Consider the following 23285-nt stretch of genomic DNA (forward strand, 5'->3'; position numbering starts at 1 on the left):
AGATTGTTTTTCCATCCCTTGAAGAATGGGCAGAGAGATGTGTGCCTTTTTAAGCTGATACGTTTTTCATTGCTTTCCTTTTATCTGTATTTTCTCAAGGTTACTTTGGAAGACCAAACAATGCCGCTAGTCATAAAGTTGACTTGCTCTGGTCTTAGCAGGTTGCCTGATCCAGTGGGACTAGAAGCACTTAGAGATTTGTCGCACAGGGAGAGCCAGATGTGAGGTCGGCCTCCCCACTTTCCTTTTTCCTTCCCATCACAAGTCCCATCGTTCCACCTCTGGAGCAGGTGGCTCTTGCTCCCGGGCCATGCAGAAATGCCTTCCTAAGGGTCGGGGAGCTTCTCCAAGGAGACAGCAGCCATCACAGGATCAGTGAGCAGTCAGGAGCCTGGTGTCCAGCATCAGGCTGGTCCAGCGTACTGAGCCTTGGAGTAGCACCAGGGACAGCCAAGCGTGTGGACACAAGTTAGATGCTGCCTTTGGGGAGAACTGTTTCCAAATCTTTATACCTAATTTCACTGGTCTAGAATGTGCTTAGTGTGTTTCAAGGTGGGGATGTAATAATGGCTAAATGTTGGGCTTTGGGGACCCATGAGAAATCATTGATATCATTGAGTCTCCAAATAAGGCTGAGACTGAGCCTGAAAGGGGCTTGGACACAAACCAAGGGTGCTTCCCTCAGCAGAGCCCCTCAGGGTCATGTAGAGAAGCACGGATAGGGAGGTAGAGGAATTTACAGGTACTCAAATTATGGTAAAACCTAGGAGGGACTAGCAAGGAAAACTGCAAAATTTCTTCCTCTGCAAAGTGTTGAACTCCATTTGTACTACAAGATAGAATTATTATTATTATTATTACTATTATTATTGCAAAAAAGCAAAGAAATGGACTAAATAAACTCTCTGCCCCTCCCAAGCCAGGATGCACAGGACTGAAAAGGCAGGGCAGAAAACCTCCTGGGGAAATTTCTTCTTTAGGAGGAAGCCATTCCCGTTGGACTCGGGGCTTCAGATTTCACCATCGCTTTTAAACCTGAAACAGAGACATTTAATTTGATGAGAACAGAAATCCTCGTTTCTGTGCCCCAAATCTTAAGTGTTTCTTCCCTGCGTTTATAGCACTTCATAAATAACCCATAGCCAAGATAACACTGGGACTTTCTTCCCCCAGCCTTGCAATCCTGTAGCGTCAGAACAAAGACTGTGTGTGTGTAAGAGAGGCAAGGGCTAGAGATATTTGTTTATTGGAAGGAGGAAAACTGAGATTAAAAATTGCAGTTAGCGGAGAAGCAGGTCTCTTCCCTGCCTTCCCTCACTGCTCCGTAGCGGCGAGCGAGCCGTGCCCGCGGGAGCCTGCGGGAGGGCGGCCTGTGCAAGATGCTGAACCAGTGAATGGAGAGGCCGCCGGGCGGGGGAGGGGCCGCCTCGTCCCTGGGAGGTGGAGGTGCAGCCGGGAACTTGGAGGTTTCGCTCAACCTAAGGAATGATTTGTTTCTCGTCAACAGTAAGTGCCATTTTGGTGATCAGTCCTACATCTGGGAGCAGCGGCTGCTGTCCCTGTGTGTCTCGTTTTCTCGCGCTCTCATGTTGGTTACAATAGAAATTACCGATGAGATGGTGGCTGCGGAGTGTGTGTGCTCGGCCATCGGGGGATGGGTTCTTTCCCAGTGTCAGCATGCGTGTGGTGTCTGCAGCCAGCCTTTGACAAGCAGGGGAGAGAAGTGATTATGCTGTGTGGAAAATGGAAGTCCTCTGGCGACATAAATGCTTCAAAGAGGCGATTAGCTCAAATGTATTGTAATGTCCGTGCCCTCAAATCAGGGCTTCAAGATCGTGGAGTAATTGATTATCTTACTACAAAGATGTTTAGTCATTTACAAAGATGCAATTGTGCAGAATTTGCACAGTGTTTTTAGCAACTGACAGCTGCCCACAGGTCTGAGTATCTGTTTGTTTCAATACAAATGCAGATACTCAACCATCTCAGTTTTCCTTTTTAAGTTACGCTGTCCACATGGGCATGGGAATTTTTTTAACCTACGCTGGTCCAGGGCCTTAATAATTTAACTGTAGACCCTTTAGCATGGAGAGAATAGGAATGAAATGTAAACTCTTCCATATACATGAATTTGATATTTAAAGCCTCCCTCACACACTGTAAGACTTAGGCCTGAATCATGAAGTGATATTAACCTGGCTTGATTTTTGTTTTGGAGAGGGAAGAGGGTTCATAAGTATTAAATTCCCATCCATCGCTAGATGAAGATAAAGGAAAAACTTTATTCACCTTGATTATTTTCTGCATTTCTACCCGCAAGCCCCACAAAAGAACTTCTTATTTGTATGCCCTTTGTCAAACTCCTTATTTTGTTTGGTATCATATAAAAATGTTTTCGTTTTATTCGGGTCTTTCAGTAGTCCATACAGGTGAAAAACTTCCTCTTTGCGCCTAAATATCTTGGTTTTCCAGTCCTCAGAACTGGAATTCAGCTCAGGGAATCATGCTTATTTTTTCTGGAGAAATATGGATTTGTTGAAATATATGTGTGATTAGTATTAGTCAAGCACACCTGGGTGAATCATGGGCCAGTACAGAGATGGTGAGCTACTTAAGCTGCCTGGGTGGTTGATGTAATGCAGAATTGTGCTTGCTTCCCTGTAACAACAGCCTGGTTTCTGAATGGATTTCCTTGTTCCCAATATTAACTCGAGATTTAAAATTTTCCAAGAGCAATATTAATAACAAGGCCTAACTAGGAGGTCGGTTGCCTGGGTTGGCAAATGACGTGTACTTCCTGACCTGGGAAAGGTGTTGATTAGGTAATTAGATTAGCGTCTGCACAATCGATGTAGACTCAGCAGTACATCCGATGGTTCCCAGAGTAACTCGTAACATGATTATCTGAGGAACAACATTTATTTATGCCACTGTGCATTTGGGGATATTTCACCTTCAGTCGGAGGCTGGGACATAGAAGCACGTCAAGTCCTGACTGGATGAATGTTTTGTAGCTTCTTTTCTTTCCCTCCCACCCTTCCTCTTTTTTTGCCCTAAATGTGCGTGCGATGCATGTGCTTGTTTTTAAGTACTTCACTTGTCCGATATGGAACCAATGTCTAGGAGCATGTGTGGCTCATAGTGTGGTAGCAGATTGTTTGTGGCGAGATGGCTCGGGGGTGCTCTGATCGTCACCTCTTTCCTTTAAAATGTAACATGACGACCTCTTTTATGAAAAAGACAAATTTGACGGGATGTGTGAATGTCACTTGTTCATTCAGAAGGTGTTTATTGAGCACCTCCTATAATATTATAATGTCTAAATTAGATCTAAATTAGATCATGACCTCTGGGAATAAGTTATCTTCAAATCCTCAGGATCTGCACAGGACCCAAGACAAAGTGAGTGGTTAAACGTTTATTGAAAGGAAATCATGGCGGGGCAAAGTGGGCACCCAAAATGCCACACTTGTTGGATGGGCTTCTACCCGCCAGTGTGTTCTAGAGCTGTGAGTCTAGACTCCTGATCATATTCCCTGACAGCGCTGGAAACCATCCTGTACCCACCCCACCATATGTGCCCATTACCATGTGCAGGTTTATATAGGATACCACAAGAAAAGTGCTTAAGAACAGTAGCTCCGGCCGGACTGCCCAGGTTGGAATCCTTCCTCTGCCATTGACTGGTCATGTTACTATGGTAAATTATTTAATCTCATTGCCTCAGTTACCTCATCTGTCAAATGGGGATGTTATTAGACTGATCTCACAGCATCGTTGTAAGGATTAGATGAGTTGCTAACTTATATATAAAGCACAGTAGGCCTGGCACATAAAGATTTCGGCATGTTCTGTAGATGTTCCATTTTAGTAATAAAGTTTGTGAATTTTAAAGCATACCCAATGTAGAAATTTTAAAAGAATGGGATAACAATAGAAAGTCTAATATTTTCTTCCCACACCCCATTGGTTTGGACACCAATGGGCTTGAGCCCCACATTTGGGACACCACTGGCCTGGAGTACCATAGTTCTGGGGAAGCCAAGCTAATTATTCATCCACCTTCTCCATACTCCCCCCTCTGCTTATTGCACACCTCACCCCTCGGGATTAACAGGATTCAGGATCACTGCATCTCAGTATTTTTGCACCCAGGTTATTTTATTACTTGTTAGCTCTCTTCATTTAAAAAGTTGCGTTCTAGCCCTCTTCTTTCAAAATGAAGAGGCTGAGAGCCTTATGATGGACTAGGGTCGGGCGCTGGATGAAGCAGTGGGGGCTGCCATTCTGGGAGGAGAGAGGAGGAAGGATGGGGAAGCAGGAAGCAGGAGGGCTGTGCAGAGGCTGCTGGCCTGAGTGCCTCTCCCCACCTACAGGAAGCTCTCAGGGCAGAGCTTCTCCAGCCAGAGCCTCCCAGGAGGGTAGCCCCTTGCAAACTGCATGCAAGACTTGGTCCCATGGGGCCTGGGCTTCCCAGCTGCTCTGGCATTGTGTGGAGTGTTCCTTCTGTTCCCTGGGCAGTCAGGGTGACAAGACATTGGGGTGAGGAGGGTATAACTTGAAAGCCAGGGGAACAAAGGAAGTATCTAGGTTACAGCTGCATCCAGGCCTGGCCCTGGATTCTGTTACTTCCTTTTTAATAAATCATCTTGTGGCTTTGAAGGAAACTTCTTGTGATATTTGCAGTAAGAATGTAATTTGGAAAATATACCATCTTAAAATCATTACAACCACAATTTCTGGACATTTATCTCTGTCAGACACTGTGCCAAATTCCTTTCATGCATGTGTATCTCATCCTGCTCTCAGCCACCCAGTGAACGAAGGTACCACTGTTGACGCCGTTTGACAGATGAGATTAAATAGAGCCAGGATTCATACCCAGACCCTGACCACAAAGAGTGTGCTCTTCATCACCAGGCTCCATGGCCTCGTTCCAAGCTTGCCTACCTCATGGCACTGTTGAGGATAAAATATTTATAAAAGGACTATGTGAGGGCCAATACCGTGTAAATCAGGCGTTAACCGTAGCAGCGTGTGATCCCAGTCAGCAGTAATAAGAACTAGTATTACAGTGAGTGCTTACTTTATGCCAAAGGCTTTACATGCATCCTCTTGTTTCTGTCTCAGAACCCCCTACAAGGTGGATAATTTGAAGATTAACAAGGAAACTGGGAATCAGGAATATTAGGTACCTTGCCGGGTACACAGCTTATAGATGGTACAATGGGGCTTAGATCTGGGTCTGCTCACCTGCAGAGCTCTGGCCTGAATGTCGCCCAGATGCTATCACCTCCCTGAAGCTGGAGGGACCTGAGAGGCCTGCTAGACATGAGGGGCTGAGGTAGAAGGATTTTCTCTAAATTATAAAGCTAATTGGAAGTAGAGCTGGAGCTAGAAGTCATTCCCCGAGGTCGATCTGGTTGATAGTAGGGTGCAAAAAGATAATAGTAAAAATTAAAAATACACACAACTCTCTGGTTTACTTTTTTTTTTAAACATCTTTATTGGAGTATAATTGCTTTACAATGGTGTGTTAGTTTCTGCTTTATAACAAAGTGAATCAGTTATACATATACATATGTCCCCATATCTCTTCCCTCTTGCATCTCACTCCCTCCCACCCTCCCTATCCCACCCCTCTAGGTGGTCACAAAGCACTGAGCTGATCTCCCTGTGCTATGTGGCTGCTTCCCACTAGCTATCTATTTTACGTTTGGTAGTGTATATATGTCCATGCCACTCTCTCACTTTGTCACAGCTTACCCTTCCCCCTCCCCATATCCTCAAGTCCATGCTCTAGTAGGTCTGTGTCCTTATTCCCGTCTTACCCCTAGGTTCTTCATGACCTTTTTTTTTCCCTTAGATTCCATATATATGTGTTAGCATACGGTATTTGTTTTTCTCTTTCTTACTTACTTCACTCTGTATGACAGACTCTAGGTCCATCCACCTCACTACAAATAACTCAATTTTGTTTCTTTTTATGGCTGAGTAATATTCCATTGTATATATGTGCCACATCTTCTTTATCCATTCATCTGTTGATGGACACTTAGGTTGCTTCCATCACCTGGCTATTGTAAATAGAGCTGCAATGAACATTTTGGTACATGACTCTTTTTGAATTACGGTTTTCTCAGGGTATATGCCCAGTAGTGGGATTGCTGGGTCATATGGTAGTTCTGTTTGTAGTTTTTTAAGGAACCTCCATACTGTTCTCCATAGTGGCTGTATCAGTTTACATTCCCACCAACAGTGCAAGAGTGTTCCCTTTTCTCCACACCCTCTCCAGCATTTATTGTTTCTAGATTTTTTGATGATGGCCATTCTGACTGGTGTGAAATGATACCTCATTATAGTTTTGATTTGCATTTCTCTAATGATTAATGATGTTGAGCATTCTTTCATGTGTTTGTTGGCACTCTGTATATCTTCTTTGGAGAAATGTCTATTTAGGTCTTCTGCCCATTTTTGGATTGGGTTGTTTGTTTTTTTGTTATTGAGCTGCATGAGCTGCTTGTAAATTTTGGAGATTAATTCTTTGTCAGTTGCTTCATTTGCAAATATATTCTCCCATTCTGAGGGCTGTCTTTTGGTCTTGTTTATGGTTTCCTTTGCTGTGCAAAAGCTTTGAAGTTTCATTAGGTCCCATTTGTTTATTTTTGTTTTTATTTCCATTTCTCTAGGAGGTGGGTCAAAAAGGATCTTGCTGTGATTTATGTCATAGAGTGTTCTGCCTATGTTTCCTCTAAGAGTTTGATAGTGTCTGGCCTTACGTTTAGTTCTTTAATCCATTTTGAGTTTATTTTTGTGTATGGTGTTAGGGAGTGTTCTAATTTCATACTTTTACTTGTACCTGTCCAGTTTTCCCAGCATCACTTATTGAAGAGGCTGTCTTTTCTCCACTGTATATTCTTACCTCCTTTATCAAAGATAAGGTGACCATATGTGCGTGGGTTTATCTCTGGGCTTTCTATCCTGTTCCATTGATCTATATTTCTGTTTTTGTGCCAGTACCATACTATCTTGATTACTGTAGCTTTGTAGTATAGTCTGAAGTCAGGGAGCCTGATTCCTCCAGCTCCATTTTTCATTCTCAAGATTGCTTTGACTATATGGGGTCTTTTGTGTTTCCATACAGATTGTGAAATTTTTTGTTCTAGTTCTGTGAAAAATGCCAGTGGTAGTTTGATAGGGATTGCATTGAATCTATAGATTGCTTTGGGTAGTAGAGTCGTTTTCACAATGTTGATTCTTCCAATACAAGAACATGGTATATCTCTCCATCTATTTGTATCATCTTTAATTTCTTTCATCAGTGTCTTATAATTTTCTGCATACAGGTCTTTTGTCTCCTTAGGTAGGTTTATTCCTAGATATTTTATTCTTTTTGTTTCAATGGTAAATGGGAGTGGTTTTTTCTTTTCTTTTCTTTTTTTTAGAAACTGTTTATTTTCCATCAACCTATTTCCATTTTAAGAGTTTGTGGAAGAACAGTTTAAGACTACTCAGTGGTTGTTCCTACCCACTCGGTGGCCTGAGCAGTGGGAGCTTCAGACCAGTCTTCAGTGGCAGGTTGAGCACTCCAGTCTTCACTGGGGAACTGCTGAATAGGCACAGAGGGCACCTGCACAGCTTCGGACGAGTCCGCCACCTCAGGCTGAGCAGCAGTGAACTCAGGAGCTGGAGCGGTCCATTCACCCTGAAATTCCTCCTTGGTCACAGCCTTCTCAGCTGCTGCCTGCTCTTCCTTTTCAATCTCTTCAGGATCTCTGTAGAAGTAGAGATCAGGCATGACCTCCCATGGTTGTTCACGGGAGATGGTGCCACGCATGCGCAGAAATTCCCGGGCAAGCATCCACCACATCAGACCCACTGAGTGAGCTCCCTTTTTGTTGCATGGGATGGCAATGTCCACATACCACAGAGGAGAGTCTGTGTTACACAGAGCAATGGTAGGCAGGTTAACATAAGAGGCCTCTGTGAGAGGCTGGTGGTCAGCCCCGGGATCAGTAACCACCAGAAGTCTTGGCTCCCGGAAGGCTGCCTGGATCTGGTTAGTGAAGATTCCAGGAGTGAAGCGGCCAGCAATAGGAGTGGCTCCAGTGGCAGCAGCAAACTTTAGCACAGCTCGCTGGCCAGTATTCCTGGAAGATATGACACTGACATCAGCTGGTTTTCAATGGCAACAATGGCACGAGCTGCCAACAGAAGCTTCTCCCAGGTTCTCTTCAGATTTATGATGTAGATGCCATCACTTTTCCTTTTGTAGATGTGCTGTTCCATTTGGAAGTCAAGGTTGGTGCCACCTAAGTGGGTTCCTGCTGCAAGGAATTTGAGGACATCCTCCTCCTGCATTTGCAGGACATCAAGGGCTCCGGACATTGTTAATGTTTCCCTTTAAGTTACAACGGGAATCCAGAACAAAGCCATATGGACCCTTATCTGGCATGAAAAGTGGGAGTGTTTTCTTAATTTCACTTTCAGATTTTTCATCATTAGTGTATAAGAATGCCAGAGATTTCTGTGCATTAATTTTGTATCCTGCTACTTTACCAAATTCATTGATTAGCTCTAGTAGTTTTCTGGTAGCATCTTTAGGATTCTCTATGTATAGTACCATGTCATCTGCAAACAGTGACAGCTTTACTTCTTCTTTTCCGATTTGGATTCCTTTTATTTCTTTTTCTTCTCTGATTGCTGTGGCTAAAACTTCCAAAACTATGTTGAATAAGAGTGGTGAGAGTGGGCAACCTTGTCTTGTTCCTGATCTTAGTGGAAATGGTTTCAGTTTTTCACCATTGAGGACAATGTTTGCTGTGGGTTTGTCATATATGGCCTTTATTATGTTGAGGAAAGTTTCCTCTATGTCTACTTTCTGCAGGGTTTTTATCATGAATGGGTGTTGAATTTAGTCGAAAGCTTTCTCTGCATCTATTGAGATGATCATGTGGTTTTTCTCCTTCAATTTGTTAATATGGTGTATCACGTTGATTGATTTGCATATATTGAAGAATCCTTGCATTTCTGGAATAAACCCCACTTGACAATGGTGTATGATCCTTTTAATGTGCTGTTGGATTCTGTTTGCTAGTATTTTGTTGAAGATTTTTGCCTCTGTGTTCATCAGTGATATTGGCCTGTAGTTTTCTTTCTTTGTGACGTCTTTGTCTGGTTTGGTATCAGGGTGATGGTGGCCTCGTAGAATGAGTTTGGGAGTGTTCCTCCCTCTGCTATATTTTGGAAGAGTTTGAGAAGGATAGGTGTTAGCTCTTCTCTAAATGTTTGATAGAATTTGCCTGTGAAGCCATCTGGTCCTGGGCTTTTGTTTGTTGGAAGATTTTTTTTTTTTTTTTTTTGGAATTTTGTCCTTTTTTAGATTTATTTATTTATTTATTTATTTATGGCTGTGTTGGCTCTTCGTTGCTGTGCGAGGGCTTTCTCTAGTTGTGGCAAGTGGGGGCCACTCCTCATCGCGGTGCGCGGGCCTCTCACTATCACGGCCTCTCTTGTTGCGGAGCACAGGCTCCAGACGCGCAGGCTCAGTAATTGTGGCTCATGGGCCTAGTTGCTTCGCGGCATGTGGGATCTTCCCAGACCAGGGCTCGAACCCGTGTCCCCTGCATTGGCAGGCAGATTCTCAACCACTGCGCCACCAGGGAAGCCCTGTTGGAAGATTTTTAATCACAGCTTCAATTTCAGTGCTTGTGACTGGTCTGTTCATATTTTCTATTTCTTCCTGGTTCAGTCTCGGCAGGTTGTGCATTTCTAAGAATTTGTCCATTTCTTCCAGGTTGTCCATTTTATTAGCATAGAGTTGCTTGTAGTAATCGCTCATGATCCTTTGTATTTCTGCAGTATCAGTTGTTACTTCTTCTTTTTCATTCCTAATTCTATTGATTTGAGTCTTCTCCCTTTTTTTCTTGATGAGTCTGGCTAATGGCTTATCAATTTTGTTTATCTTCTCAAAGAACCAGCTTTTAGTTTTATTGATCTTTGCTATTGTTTCCGTCATTTCTTTTTCATTTATTTCTGATCTGATCTTTATGATTTCTTTCCTTCTGCTAACTTTGGGGGTTTTTTGTTCTTTCTCTAATTTCCTTAGGTGCAAGGTTAGGTTGTTTATTTGAGATGTTTCCTGTTTCTTAAGGTAGGATTGTATTGCTATAAACTTCCCACTTAGAACTGCTTTTGCTGCATCCCATAGGTTTTGGGTCGTCGTGTCTCCATTGTCATTTGTTTCTAGGTATTTTTTGATTTCCTCTTTGTTTTCTTCAGTGATCACTTCGTTATTAAGTAGTGTATTATTTAGCCTCCATGTGTTTGCTTTTTTGTTTTGTTTTGTTTTGTTTTTTGCGGTACGCAACCCTCTCACTGCTGTGGCCTCTCCCGCTGCGGAGCACAGGCTCCGGATGCGCAGGCACACCGGCCATGGCTCACGGGCCCAGCCGCTCCGTGGCATGTGGAATCTTCCCGGACCGGGGCACGAACCCGTGTCCCCTGCATCGGCAGGCGGACTCTCAACCACTGCACCACCAGGGAAGCCCGTGTTTGTATTTTTTACAGATCTTTTCCTGTAATTGATATCTAGTTTCATAGCATTGTGGTCAGAAAAGATACTTGATACGATTTCAATTTTCTTAAATTTACCAAGGCTAGATTTGTGACCCAAGATATGATCTATCCTGGAGAATGTTCTATGAGCACTTGAGAAAAATGTGTATTCTGTTGGTTTTGGATGGAATGTCCTATAAATATCAAGTAAGTCCGTCTTTTTTAATGTATCATAAAGCTTGTGTTTCCTTATTTATTTTCATTTTGGATGATCTGTGCATTGGTGAAAGTGGGGTGTTAAAGTCCCCTACTATGATTGTGTTACTGTCGATTTCCTCTTTTATGGCTGTTAGTATGTGCCTTATGTATTGAGGTGCTCCTATGTTGGGTGCATAAATATTTACAATTGTTATATCTTCTTCTTGGATCAATCCCTTGATCATTATGTAGTGTCCTTCTTTGTCTCTTCTAGTAGTCTTTATTTTAAAGTCTATTTTGTCTGATATGAGAATTGCTATTCTAGCTTTCTTCTGATTTTCATTTGCATGGAATATCTTTTTCCCATCCCCTCACTTTCAGTCTATATGTGTCCCTAGGTCCAAAGTGGGTCTCTTGTAGACAGCATATATACGGGTCTTGTTTTTGTATCCATTCAGCCAGTCTGTGTCTTTTGGTGGGAGCATTTCATCCATTTACATTTAAGGTAATTATCGATATGTATGTTCCTATTCCCATTTTCTTAATTGTTTTGGGTTTTTTATTGTAGGTCTTTTCCTTCTCTTGTGTTTCTTGCCTAGAGCAGTTCTGTTAGTATTTGTTGTAAAGCTGGTTTGGTGGTGCTGAACTCTCTCAGCTTTTGCTTGTCTGTAAAGGTTTTAATTTCTCCATCAAATCTGAATGAGATCCTTGCTGGGTAGAGTAGTCTTGGTTGTAGGTTTTTCTCCTTCATCACTTTAAATATGTCCTGCCAGTCCCTTCTGGCTTGCAGAGTTTCTGCTGAAAGACCAGCTGTTAACCTTATGGGGATTCCCTTGTGTGTTATTTGTTGTTATTCCCCTGCTGCTTTTAATATGTTTTCTTTGTATTTAATTTTTGACAGTTTGATTAATATGTGTCTTGGCATGTTTCTCCTTGGATTTATCCTGTATGGGACTCTCTGTGCTTCCTGGACTTGATTAACTATTTCCTTTCCCATATTAGGGAAGTTTTCAACTATAATCTCTTCAAATATTTTCTCAGTCCTTTTCTTTTTCTCTTCTTCTCAGACCCCTATGATTTGAATGTTGGTGCATTTAATGTTGTCCTAGAGGCCTCTGAGACTGTCCTCAGTTCTTTTCATTCTTTTTTCTTTATTCTGCTCTGCAGTAGTTATTTCCACTATTTTGTCTTCCAGGTCACTTATCTGTTCTTCTGCCTCAGTTATTCTGCTATTGATCCCTTCTAGAGTATTTTTAATTTCATTTATTGTGTTGTTCATCATTGTTTGTTTCCTCTTTAGTTCTTCTAGGTCCTTGTTAAATGTTTCTTGCATTTTCTGTATTCTGTTTCCAAGATTTTGGATCAAGTTTACTATCATTATTCTGAATTCTTTTTCAGGTAGATTGCCTATTTCCTCTTCATTTGTTAGGTCTGGTGGGTTTTTACTTTGCTCCTTCATCTGCTATGTGTTTTTCTGTCTTTTCATTTTGCTTATCTTACTGTGTTTGGGGTCTCCTTTTCACAGGCTGCAGGTTCATAGTTCTCGTTGTTTTTGGTGTCTGTCCCCAGTGGCTTAGGTTGGTTCAGTGGGTTGTGTAGGCTTGCTGGTGGAGGGGACTAGTGCCTGTGTACTGGTGGATGAGGCTGGATGTTGTCTTTCTGCTGGGCAGGTCCACGTCTGGTGGTGTGTTTTGGGGTGTCTGTGGCCTTATTATGATTTTAGGCAGCCTCTCTGCTAATGGGTGGGGCTGTGTTCCTGTCTTGCTAGTTGTTTGGTATAGGGTGTCCAGCACTGTAGCTTGCTGGTCGTTGAGTGAAGCTGAGTGCTGGTGTTGAGATGCAGATCTTGGGAGATTTTTGCCGTTTGATATTATGTGGAGCTGGGAGGTCTCTTGTGGACCAGTGTCCTTAAGTTGGCTCTCCCACCTCAGTGGCACAGCCCTGATGCCTGGCTGGAGCACCAAGAGCCTGTCCTCCACATGGCTTTTGGGAGGTCTGAGGTCTTCTGCCAGCATTCAGTGGGTGTTCTACAGGAGCAGTTCCACGTGTAGATGTATTTCTGATGTATCTGTGGGGAGGAAGGTGATCTCCGCGTCTTACTCTTCCGCCATCTTCTCAAATCTCTCTGGTTTACTTAAATAATAAACACTCACAACCCTGTGGTTTTATTAAATAATCACATGGAGTGGATTATTACACACATTTATTCATTCAGCAAATGCTTGTCAATGCCTCCCGGCCACCAGGCGGTCTTGGAGGTACTGTGCACACAGAGGTAGCCCCATGCAGCCTGGCTGGTGTGGGCTCTGTCCAGATGGGCACAGTCAACGAGGGGTGCAGACACAGGGCTGCAGGGGCACGTGGTCGAGGGGCCCTCAGCTGATCTCGGAGAGAACAGTGGTAGAAGCTGCAGGAGAAGGGAGGGGAGCCACTTCGCAGAGTGCAGGGCTGGAGACAGAGAGGCCACTGACCGCTTGAGGAACTAGAAAGGTCAGGGCGTTAAACTGCTATGTCGGGGTAGGCGAGGACCGTGGAAGAGTTTGAGCGAGAATCAGACTTGCTGTACACTTCGGCTACAGAACCAGAAGCTGGGAGAAGGGTGAGGGGGGCAGCAGGAAGCTGTTCACAGGCAGTCAAGGAAGAGATGCTGCTGTCAGGGAAGGTGGGGCACTTCCTGTGAGTTAGGAGTCAGTGCCCCAGTTTCTCTTTCCAGTCCCTGGGATGCAGTTCTGATAGCACTTTGTAACATGAGTATCAGTAAGCGGGAATTTTCCATTGTAGCCATTACTTCAAGTCTCTGGGATTAACTAAAAAGCCCACAGATCACCAGAACAAGCCTTCACTCCCTCTGCTTGAGGATTTTAACATTTTCTTTCAGGATCTATATGGAGATCATTTTTCCCCAGCCCCTGCATCATTTCCCCGTGACAGCACTTTGGCATGCCCGGGAGCTCTCCGTGTATGCTGACGCCACGTGTCTTAGTTCAGATCCACTCCACGCTGAGCCAGGCAGATTGGTCATGTAGATGGAGCTGCAACTGTGCTTGTAGATGATGTGTCCACCCCTCCCTTTTTGGCTGAGACAGCTGCCCTAGGATGGACTGGTTCCATGTGTACGGCACCCCCAGCCCCTCAGGCTGGACGTGGTGGGGTTTGGCACATGCTCTGTACTTGCTCAAGAAGAGGGTCCCATGAGAAGCATCGCAGGCCAGGTACCACCAATGAGCCAGGTGTGTAACGTCTTTACCCATCAGGAAAGGTCCCTGGCTGCTGTGATCTTGGTGATACCCAAAACAGAAACTGGACAAGTCACATGTGGTGATCTCAACCTGGAAAGAAAGAAATGGCATCTCCTATCTCCTCTGAGACCCCAGAAAGATGTTCTGGGTCTCAGGGGATCCCACCCTGAGAATGATAGGACTTCATACTTGCATGGGTAGATTATCTCTTAGTCCATTTGAAAATCAGCCGGAACAGCAATTCTGTAAATTGTCCCATATTGTGTAAAAACTCTGGCGACGTGAGCATTAGTCCCTGCTATAAAATCAGTAACCAGTGATGATTACTTTTTAACCTCCAGCAGGCTTTTGGGTGCATTCTTCTCACCACTAAACATTATGCTTTTGTTTTCCACCTCTTTTTTGCTGCAAATATGTTTAGGGTGAAGAAGCTGAAGGAGACCTTCGCTTTTATTCAGCAGTTAGACAAAAACATGAGCAACCTTCGCACCTGGTTGGCTCGGATCGAGTCTGAGCTCTCTAAGCCTGTGGTTTATGATGTCTGTGATGATCAAGAGATCCAGAAGAGGCTCGCTGAACAGCAGGTGGGGAAGTGAGAATGGGCTTTTGTCAGAGCCTAGGTGTTCACAGGGTCTGCTAATGCAAACCATCCCCGCACTGGCTGTGCATTTTAGTGGGTTCATATTTTGTAATACTGGTATGTTTTTTCCAGAGAAAGCTGCCTGCCTGTCCATGCTCTTGGCGGTGTGAGGCATCCATCTCTTGAGTGCCCACCCCACCACCACCATTCATGTTGCTCTTTGTGAAATACTTTGAATAATGTTGAAGATGCAGACCTTAATCTTAGCCGTGAATAAGGTTTTTTTAATCTCTGTTTTTGTTACTATAGTTTTGGCAATGAATTGAAAGAAAAATAATTTTTCCAACCAAAGAAGGTTTTCATGGGACAACACTTGATGGGTCTGATAGAGCTTCAAGAAAAGGGGAGCGCTCGGGGGTGTGTGGAAGAAGGAGCATGTTTGGACCAATAGCTTAGGAAGCCTCTCCTGCAATGTTCTGTGCATTTCTGTCATCAGTTATATCCCCTCTTAGCCAACCCTGGAAATTCCACAATTTAAACACCACCGAATCCTGCCCCTAACCTGGCAGGTGCTTTTTGGTCTCACTGACTTGTCAAATCCACTCTCCTACCCTCCATAGGCTCACGTTTACATGCTCATTCTCATATGCAGTGCCTGAGCTTCTCTTTTTATATATATATATATATATATATATATATATATATATATATATTTTTTTTTTTTTTTTTTTTGCGGTACACGGGCCTCTCACTGTTGCGGCCTCTCCCATTGCGGAGCACAAGCTCCAGACGCGCAGGCTCAGTGGCCATGGCTCACGGGCCCAGCCGCTCCGCGGCATGTGGGATCTTCCCAGACCGGCCTGCATCGGCAGGCAGACTCAACCACTGCGCCACCAGGGAAGCCCCCTCTTTACTTTTAAAATAGCTAAGCTTATATTATTCTTTTAGTAGCTTTCCTTCACTTGTTTTTCGCAGCCCTGTGAGCAGATTCCGTTTTAACCATATGAGCAATATGGTCGCTACCAAGGTCACAGCCTTGTATCTGTTTTCTTCATGTTTCCTTCAAAGCCTTGGTGTTTGTTGTCTGTCAACACACCGATTCACTCACATATCCCAGCTGCTTGGAGACAGAATTGGGGGGCTGAAACTTTTTCATCAGATTATCAAAGCCTGAAGGCCACCCCTTGATTATAAATTCTCTTGAGGTCAGGTCAGTCCTTCTCATGATAATAAGCAACATCTCATGCTACCACGAAATAGAGCTAAGTATTTGATAATACTCTGGACTTAGATCTTTATTTAATCCTATTACAATTACTGTTTGAATAATGCCTATTCTCTGATTTTCAAACTAGTATGATTTAGCAATGCTGCAAAGTAAAAATACTGGTTTTTCCACTTAGCCTCAGAAATTTAAGTATGTCTTTTTCACTGAGGTCATCTATATTCTGTCTTTGCTTTGTGGAGAAATGAATATTGATATAACTACCATGTTAATGGACACTGCAGAGATTTTAATGCCCTTATCAGTAAAGGGCTACTGAACATTATCAGCTTTATTTACAAGATTGATCCATTAGGTTGAATTTCTTGAATAGTCTCTTCATAGACAGGCCTTGCAAATAACCATTTACCCTGACTGGTGAGTCTTTTCAGGTAAATAGAACAAAAGCTGACAACATTTTTCCCTTTAGCCCGTGGCTAAATTTGGCAGGGGCTAATAACTTGTGTTAACATTTTATAAATCTGATGTGTGACAAAACATCATTAAATTGCAGGGAATTTATTCCCAAGAGTGTACAGTTTGGAGCAGCTGCCATTCTCTTGGCCATGTGTGTTCCTGTACTGAAATGGTATATAATTTCAGTCTGGTTGATTTGAAGGTTTCCAATTTATAGAATTTAGAATCACCATCATGGAATTCTTATTAAAAAAAAAATTATGGAGTTAGTATTCAGGACCACTTTGCTGTGAAGAAGTTGGATGTATTAATTTTCTATTGCCACTGTCACAGATGACCACAGATTTAGCAGCTGAACACAAATTTATCATCTTATAGTTCTGGAGGTCAGAAATCTGACGCAGAGCTGAGGTCAAGGTGTCACCAGGGCTGCTTTCCTTTCTGGAGGCTCTAGGGGAGAATCCATTTCTTTGCCTTGAAGTCCTAGAGGCTGCCTGCCTTTCCTGGCCCATGGCCCCCTTCCGCCATCTTCAAAGCCAGCAACGGTGCATCTCTCTGAGCCTTTCTCCCTCTGCTTGACTCTTCTTGTACTTTTAAGGACCCTTGGGATTCCATTAGGCCCACCCACATAATCCAGGATAATCTCCCTATCTTAAGGTCAGCTGATTGGCACGCTTAATTCTCCTTTGCCATGTAACCTAGTATAGTCACAGGTTCTGGGGATGCCAATATTCTGCCTACCACAGATGTCCTGAGGAAACCTGTAGTATTTTTATTTAAAAAAACAAAATTATAACTAAACCTAGACCTTAAATGCTCCACCAAAAACAGAAAATGTGTCACACAAAATAATTATTTATGGGCCATTTTTTAAAAACCTTGCCTGTGTTTCTGTCACTGATTTAAATACAATAAATTGCTTGATTGCTTCCAGAAATAAGACCCAAACTCTTGGGATCATCTAGTAGTGCCTTCTGCGAAAGCCCTCAGGCCCAAAAGTGATAAAGTGCCATGATGTCCCTGCACCCTCATTATAACGTCCTTGGGGGCCTGGTGCAGAAGGGGTCAGACCTTATAAAAGTCTTTTTTGCTTCTCTTCTTTATGTGAAACTCCTTAGGTAATAAGTGTTGTATTGTTATTCCTGTAGAATAGATCATCTTCAAAATGCAAAGGAAGTGGTGGCCACCTTGTGACACGTTTAAACCATGGACCACTTTCATTGAGTCTTCAGCATCTCTCTCCAGTTTTCTTTGGTTGCCTGGTTCCCAGGCATCCCAGGGGTGCCTGATGGTGGCTTGGGGGGTTCGTTACCCCCACACCCTATAGTTACCAGTAGTCCCCTCCCCAGTGGCCAAGTCAGCTTCATGCCAAAGCCCATCCACTGCCCAGGACCACCCTGCTGGACTTGCTTGACACCCCCAGCCCCTCCTACGGAGACACTCTGGAGCCACCACCTGGGTTCCCACAACACACGACATGGTTTTCTGCCTTCCTGGTTTTCCTTTTTTCCCCCCTATATCTCATTTTTTCTAGTTCCTTTTGTGTTATTCTTCCTGGCTGCATTCTCTGCTCTGGTTTCCTGTTTCTCCCCATGTCCTCTCACTGATCCTCAACTTCCCTCAGCCCTTTCCCAGCTTCAGTGCTCTGTGTCACCTACTCAGGAGCAGAAAAACAAAGTAAACAGGCACTCATGTTTCCAGAACCATTGGCAAAAGTCTTTCACATTGTTTTACGTTGTTTCTTAAGTCGGATTCGTCTCTGCGTTTGAACACTTTTGAAATCCAGTCATTGTGCAAACTCGGGCCTCAATGGGTACTAGTGGTGGGATCATTTCAGTTTGCAAAATGTCACTTGTCCAGTACTTCAGTGGTTTGTGTTTTAAAATATGGTCCACTACTTTATTTTATATTTTACAAGACAACTAACTAGTTCATACTACAGTATCAGCAGGCCATTTTGTGGTGTATTAGAAGTTTGTTTTGGAAATTTTGAAAAACTCTGGACTCCTTTTTTAGCCAAGATGTTCATGGTCTTTTGTAAATTATCAGAGAGCTCATTTCTTGCCATCGTTTACCCTTTATATAAATCAGTTTTCTTTAGCTGTTTCATTCAATAAAAGCTGAGTAAAAAATGGAGAGTAACTGCAAAGAGGCTATTAAAATACATGGCATTCGTGTTTATCCATAGACTAGACTTTCTCAGTGCTTTTCAACCAGATCCTACCCAACCCTACCAGGTGAGGTCAGGGGCAGGTACCATTTTTCAATGATAATTGTCAATATTACTTATTTAGCACCAGCGTTAGGATTCCATATTTATTATTTTGGCAAAAAAAGTTTAAAAGGTTGTTTATCAATATCTGTAAATTTTAGGAAAGCCTGTGGCAATTCTGTGAATGGGTAAGAATTCTTAAACCTGGAATTCTATTTAAACCTATTAATTATAAAGCTAGTCCACTGACCCCAAGATGACTGCCCCCATTGCAGCATTTCAGACATTTGTCTTTGACTGCAAAGCTTAAAAAAAAAATCACCTGCACATCTCTCTTCATAGGACACACAGGGTGACAAACTGAAAAGCACATTTTCTTCTGAATATAACTTTGAGGTGCTCATTTTTCATCAATTAGGATCTGTGTTGAGAACTGCTTGATTTAAAACTTGATTTGAGTGTTAGCATTTTATTCTTTCATTTCCACCTGGACACAGAATTATCCAAATGTGCATTTATCAGAAGAAAAGTAAGAAAACATTAGTCCTATCTAGTAATCCAGTCGTAATCTCCAAAATTGTTAAATATTGAGGTGACCTGGAATGAACTTCATGCTGCTTTTCTGTAGACAGTGGCAGCCACTGTTATAAAATAATCCCTCCTGTAAAATGGACTATGCTGAATCCAGGGAACTTGTATAGTTAGTAGCAGCTTATTTAACTTCGTCTATTTCACAGTGTAATTTGGGTACTAAGACAAGTGGTGTGGTCTCATGTCACTCATCACAGAATTTGGATATCAGGAGAGGCCTGGCTCATCCAGAATGACAAAACAAACAGGCACCTCACCTCGCCCTTCCCCCAGCCCTGCCCTTGTGTGTAGAAGGAACACTCCCTGGGTGATAACTGAAAATGCCATGTTTATACTTAAACAAGTTTTCCACTTTTTCCTATGACCATGCATGTTTTTCTTGGTGACCCTTCGTTTTCCTGAATCAGTAGCACTCTCCCCATCATGGGACAAGACTCCAGAGACCCCGCCCCCTCCCCGAGCTACAGCCGTGACCGGACTCCATCAGCTGGAGGGCAGCATCTCTACCCCTTGGGCCCATGGAGCCAGGATAGGCTCCTGGGGAGGCTGTGGACACCGTGCAGCTGCGAGCACAGTTTGGGGGGTGGAGGTGTATGAAGATAGTACAGAGGTCTTAGGAGATTTAAGAATTCTGTGACCCATAAAAGGTTAAGAGTTTCTGTTGCTGAAGTTTTAGGTCCTGTTGAAGATAAGTCAGTTTTCCGAGGAAGACCTCCCCAAAGTCAAGTCTAAATTGAAGGCCCTTGGGATCAGGTGGTGCGGAGTAGATCGCATGACTCCCCAGAATCTGGGGGAGCTGGGCTCTCAGGGGAGGGAATCCCCACTCCTACCCCCTCACATAGTTAGTTCAACAGATCAATCCCATTGTTGCCCACGGTTAGGCCTTGTGTCAGATACTGTCGCACAGGGGTTGCCCAAAGCTGAGAGAGACTCAGCCTATGTTGCCAAGTCCCAGGTAGAAATGCACACAGGACCGTGCCCCCCGGGCTGGAAGAGGGTCAGGGGGAACCTTCCCACTACTGCCACCAGCACCTCAGTGTGCTTCCTACTCTCCCATCGTTGTAGGACCTGCAGCGAGACATAGAACAGCACAGTGCAGGGGTGGAGTCTGTGTTTAACATCTGCGACGTCCTCCTGCACGACTCCGATGCCTGTGCCAACGAGACTGAGTGCGACTCCGTCCAGCAGACCACCAGGAGCCTGGACCGGCGCTGGAGGAACATTTGTGCCATGTCCATGGAGCGGCGGATGAAGTAAGGACCGAGCTGCCTCTGGATGCCGACTGCGTGTTCCCGACTGACCTACATAACAGTGACTGTGTTCTGTTAGCTTCACTGAGGGGCGTGCCAAGTATTGGCGGGGAAGGCTCAGTAGGTGTGGCCAGTCCTTATTAAGGGGATCATTCAAGGAGAATACAGGCAGGGTCATGTCTCTCCCCAGCCCTCCTGTGTCTTGGGGTGTAACAGCAGGTGGCCACTGTGCTGATGTGTCCCAGCTCTAAGTAGTGGAGGACGCCTGTCTCCTGTTGGGTGACCTCTGTGAAGCAGAAGCTCTGAGGGGCCTGGCGCTCCCAGAAGGGGGGTGTCCTGACCACAAAGTGATGTCTCCGGTTATTTCCTGGAAGGGGTAGCAGGGTCTCTCCCCCTAAATACTTAGTGCCAGTGCAAGGGGGACTGGGACTGGGACCAGTCAGGGGAGAAAAAGCCATGTAAAAGCTCGGCTTGACGTGGATGGCTTGTACTGAGTTGCTTTCCTCCTGTTAGAATTGAGGAGACATGGCGGCTTTGGCAGAAGTTTTTAGATGATTACTCCCGCTTCGAGGACTGGCTCAAGTCCGCCGAGAGGACAGCGGCCTGCCCGAGTTCCTCCGAGGTGCTGTACACCGTTGCCAAAGAAGAGCTGAAGAGGTTCGAGGTAAAGGCCCCCCCCAGCCCAGTGGTCCTGATAACCGAGGATGTGGCGGGCTCGGGGCTGGCTTAAATGACTTCCCGTAAGTGGCAGGCTTCCCCACCTCTGGCCCCGGCCGCCCAGTCCCCAGCCCGCCATCAGCTGCTCCAGCGGCTTTGTGGGGCATTACCGATTTATGCCAACCGCAGGCCGTGAACTTGAAAGTCTGTTCTTCAGTAGTGTCAGAAGAACGGGTGAAGCCAGCCCTCTGTGGCCATTCCGTTGGATGGACACTTGAGGCAGGTGGTCTGGGGCCTGGAAGGGGTGTCCCGGGGCCCTGCAGCTATGGCACTGACACGGTCCCCTCCTGCCACAGGCCTTCCAGCGGCAGATCCACGAGAGGCTCACGCAGCTGGAGCTCATCAACAAGCAGTACCGGCGGCTGGCCCGCGAGAACCGCACCGACACGGCCAGCAAACTGAAGCAGATGGTGCACGAGGGCAACCAGCGCTGGGACAACCTCCAGAAGCGGGTCACAGCCATCCTGCGGAGACTCCGAGTAACCTCCTCTACGTCACCGGGTCATTTGTAGATATTGGGGAGGTGGAGGGGGTCGGATATGTGATGTCAGGCTTGTACCAAAGCAGCGGGTAGATTTCATTTGAGGCCTAAGCTGTCTTGACATTCTTCCAGTACAGCCTCCCTTTTGTTTAAGCGCAAAGCTGCCAAAAAGCGTTCCTTTTTTTTTTTTTTTTTAAAGTGAAGTTATTTGCCTCGGAATAGGCTTCTCAGGCAGAGCTTATTCAAGGGATTGTGTTACCAACACATCGCTTTTTTTCCACTCCTGTCACCCCTGAGGGTGTCACGTCAGCCCACACACTGCCCAGTCTGGGGCGCTGCCGTCACCGGGTCGGGCGAAGGTACCTCTTAGTCTGAGACGAGGCCCCCTTTGCCCATCTGCCCGCTTTTGTGTGTCCCGTTGGTTCTTGCACTGTGGGGGAACAGACAGAGCCCCCCGCTCTGTATTGGGGCTTGGGGACAGTGACAGTTCTCCCAACCTCTCAAACCCTCAAATGATGGGTTTGATTCTGGGGTGTGAACCGTCACCTTAGATTTTGTGATTCAGAAGACATCATATGTCAACTTTTGTGAGTCCAGGTGTAAACTGACAGGACCGGTGTGGGTTGTGGCTACAGGAAGTAATTTTAATCCTTGCTTCCGTTCTTAAGGCAGAGCACTCTTGAAACCATTCTAAGAGGAAAATCTGGGTTTTTTGTTTAACCCTCTCAGGAAGAAATGGGCTAGCTTTTCCACAACCCCCTTGCCTTAATTTCTTTATCTCCTGCTGACTTGATTTGACTGTGACCAGCCTAAACCTTCATTGGGCACTATGTTTGTTTGAGAATCAGCTGCCCATCTATGAGGTGGTAACCCAAGAGGCCTCATTAATTGGAAGTGATAAATCTGGGTTTTCTTTTTTTGAAGAAATACATTCGGAATTATATCAGTGAAGGCAAATGGGGCACTAGTCCAGGCTCAACCCCGAGATCAATACTTTTCCATCCTGAAGCTACTAAATCCTTCTGTCAAGCAGAAGCTCCCACAGGAGGCTAACAGTTGAAAATAGGCAAGTGCCTAGCCTGGACTTTGAGAGGGGCGTGTTCCTCAGAGGACAGACTGGGAAAATCACTGACTTAGAATAGAGAATTATAGAATTTCAAATGTTGCAAGAACCTTAGAGATCACGGTCAACGTTCCCACACCTCGTTTACCAGCAGATACTGAGACTCAGGGAAGTTTAGGGGGCTCGTTGGTATCCCACAGCCAGGACCAGACCCCAGGCTCCTGGCCGTGTGGGCCTCCGGGGGTACCCTGGGCTACCTTTCCCCTCTTCTGAGAGTGACCTTGCTGTCCGCCTGAACTCCCGTTACGCCATCAACACAAATGTGATTTTTTCACCCTTTCGCAGCATTTCACCAACCAAAGGGAAGAATTCGAGGGGACCAGGGAGAGCATTCTGGTGTGGCTCACGGAGATGGACCTGCAGCTGACCAACGTGGAGCACTTCTCGGAGAGCGATGCCGACGACAAGATGCGCCAGCTGAACGTAAGGCCTGCTTCCTTAGCTCCTCCCCAAAGAGTGCACCTAGGCAGGGGAGAGCTGGCCAAGTACAGACTTCACCTGATACCCTGAGAGCAGGTTCCAGAAGTGTCAGAGCAGCCAGACTGCATCCACCTGTGTACTGCCAGGTTATCACAAGCAAGGATACTGTTCCTTACAGTCAAGGGGTATTGGAACGAGGCCCTTTATTCTCTTTGTCGTATGTAATCATCCAAGGG

At 44.8% G+C, this 23285-nt stretch overlaps 2 protein-coding genes and 1 pseudogene across 8 annotated transcripts in view; 1 reads left to right on the top strand and 2 right to left on the bottom strand.

The window, feature by feature from the left end:
- Window positions 1-23285, top strand: part of SYNE2 (spectrin repeat containing nuclear envelope protein 2) — a 332333-nt gene that overhangs the window by 296159 nt on the left and 12889 nt on the right. For all 7 annotated transcript variants that reach the window (XM_029238377.1, XM_029238372.1, XM_029238375.1 and 4 more), the window contains 5 exons: window positions 14416-14578; window positions 20124-20311; window positions 20822-20972; window positions 21322-21504; window positions 22915-23052. In XM_029238377.1, coding sequence (XP_029094210.1) covers window positions 14416-14578; window positions 20124-20311; window positions 20822-20972; window positions 21322-21504; window positions 22915-23052 — 823 coding nt within the window. The remainder of the gene's footprint in view (window positions 1-14415; window positions 14579-20123; window positions 20312-20821; window positions 20973-21321; window positions 21505-22914; window positions 23053-23285) is intronic.
- The window catches only part of ESR2 (estrogen receptor 2), a 193753-nt gene that overhangs the window by 89698 nt on the left and 80770 nt on the right, over window positions 1-23285 (bottom strand). The window lies entirely within an intron of this gene.
- LOC114904432 lies at window positions 7421-8426 on the bottom strand (annotated as a pseudogene).

This window comes from Monodon monoceros, unplaced genomic scaffold, assembly GCF_005190385.1.
Source record: "Monodon monoceros isolate NGI ecotype Baffin Bay Population unplaced genomic scaffold, NGI_Narwhal_1 Super_Scaffold_21, whole genome shotgun sequence".
Taxonomy (NCBI): Eukaryota; Metazoa; Chordata; class Mammalia; order Artiodactyla; family Monodontidae; genus Monodon; species Monodon monoceros.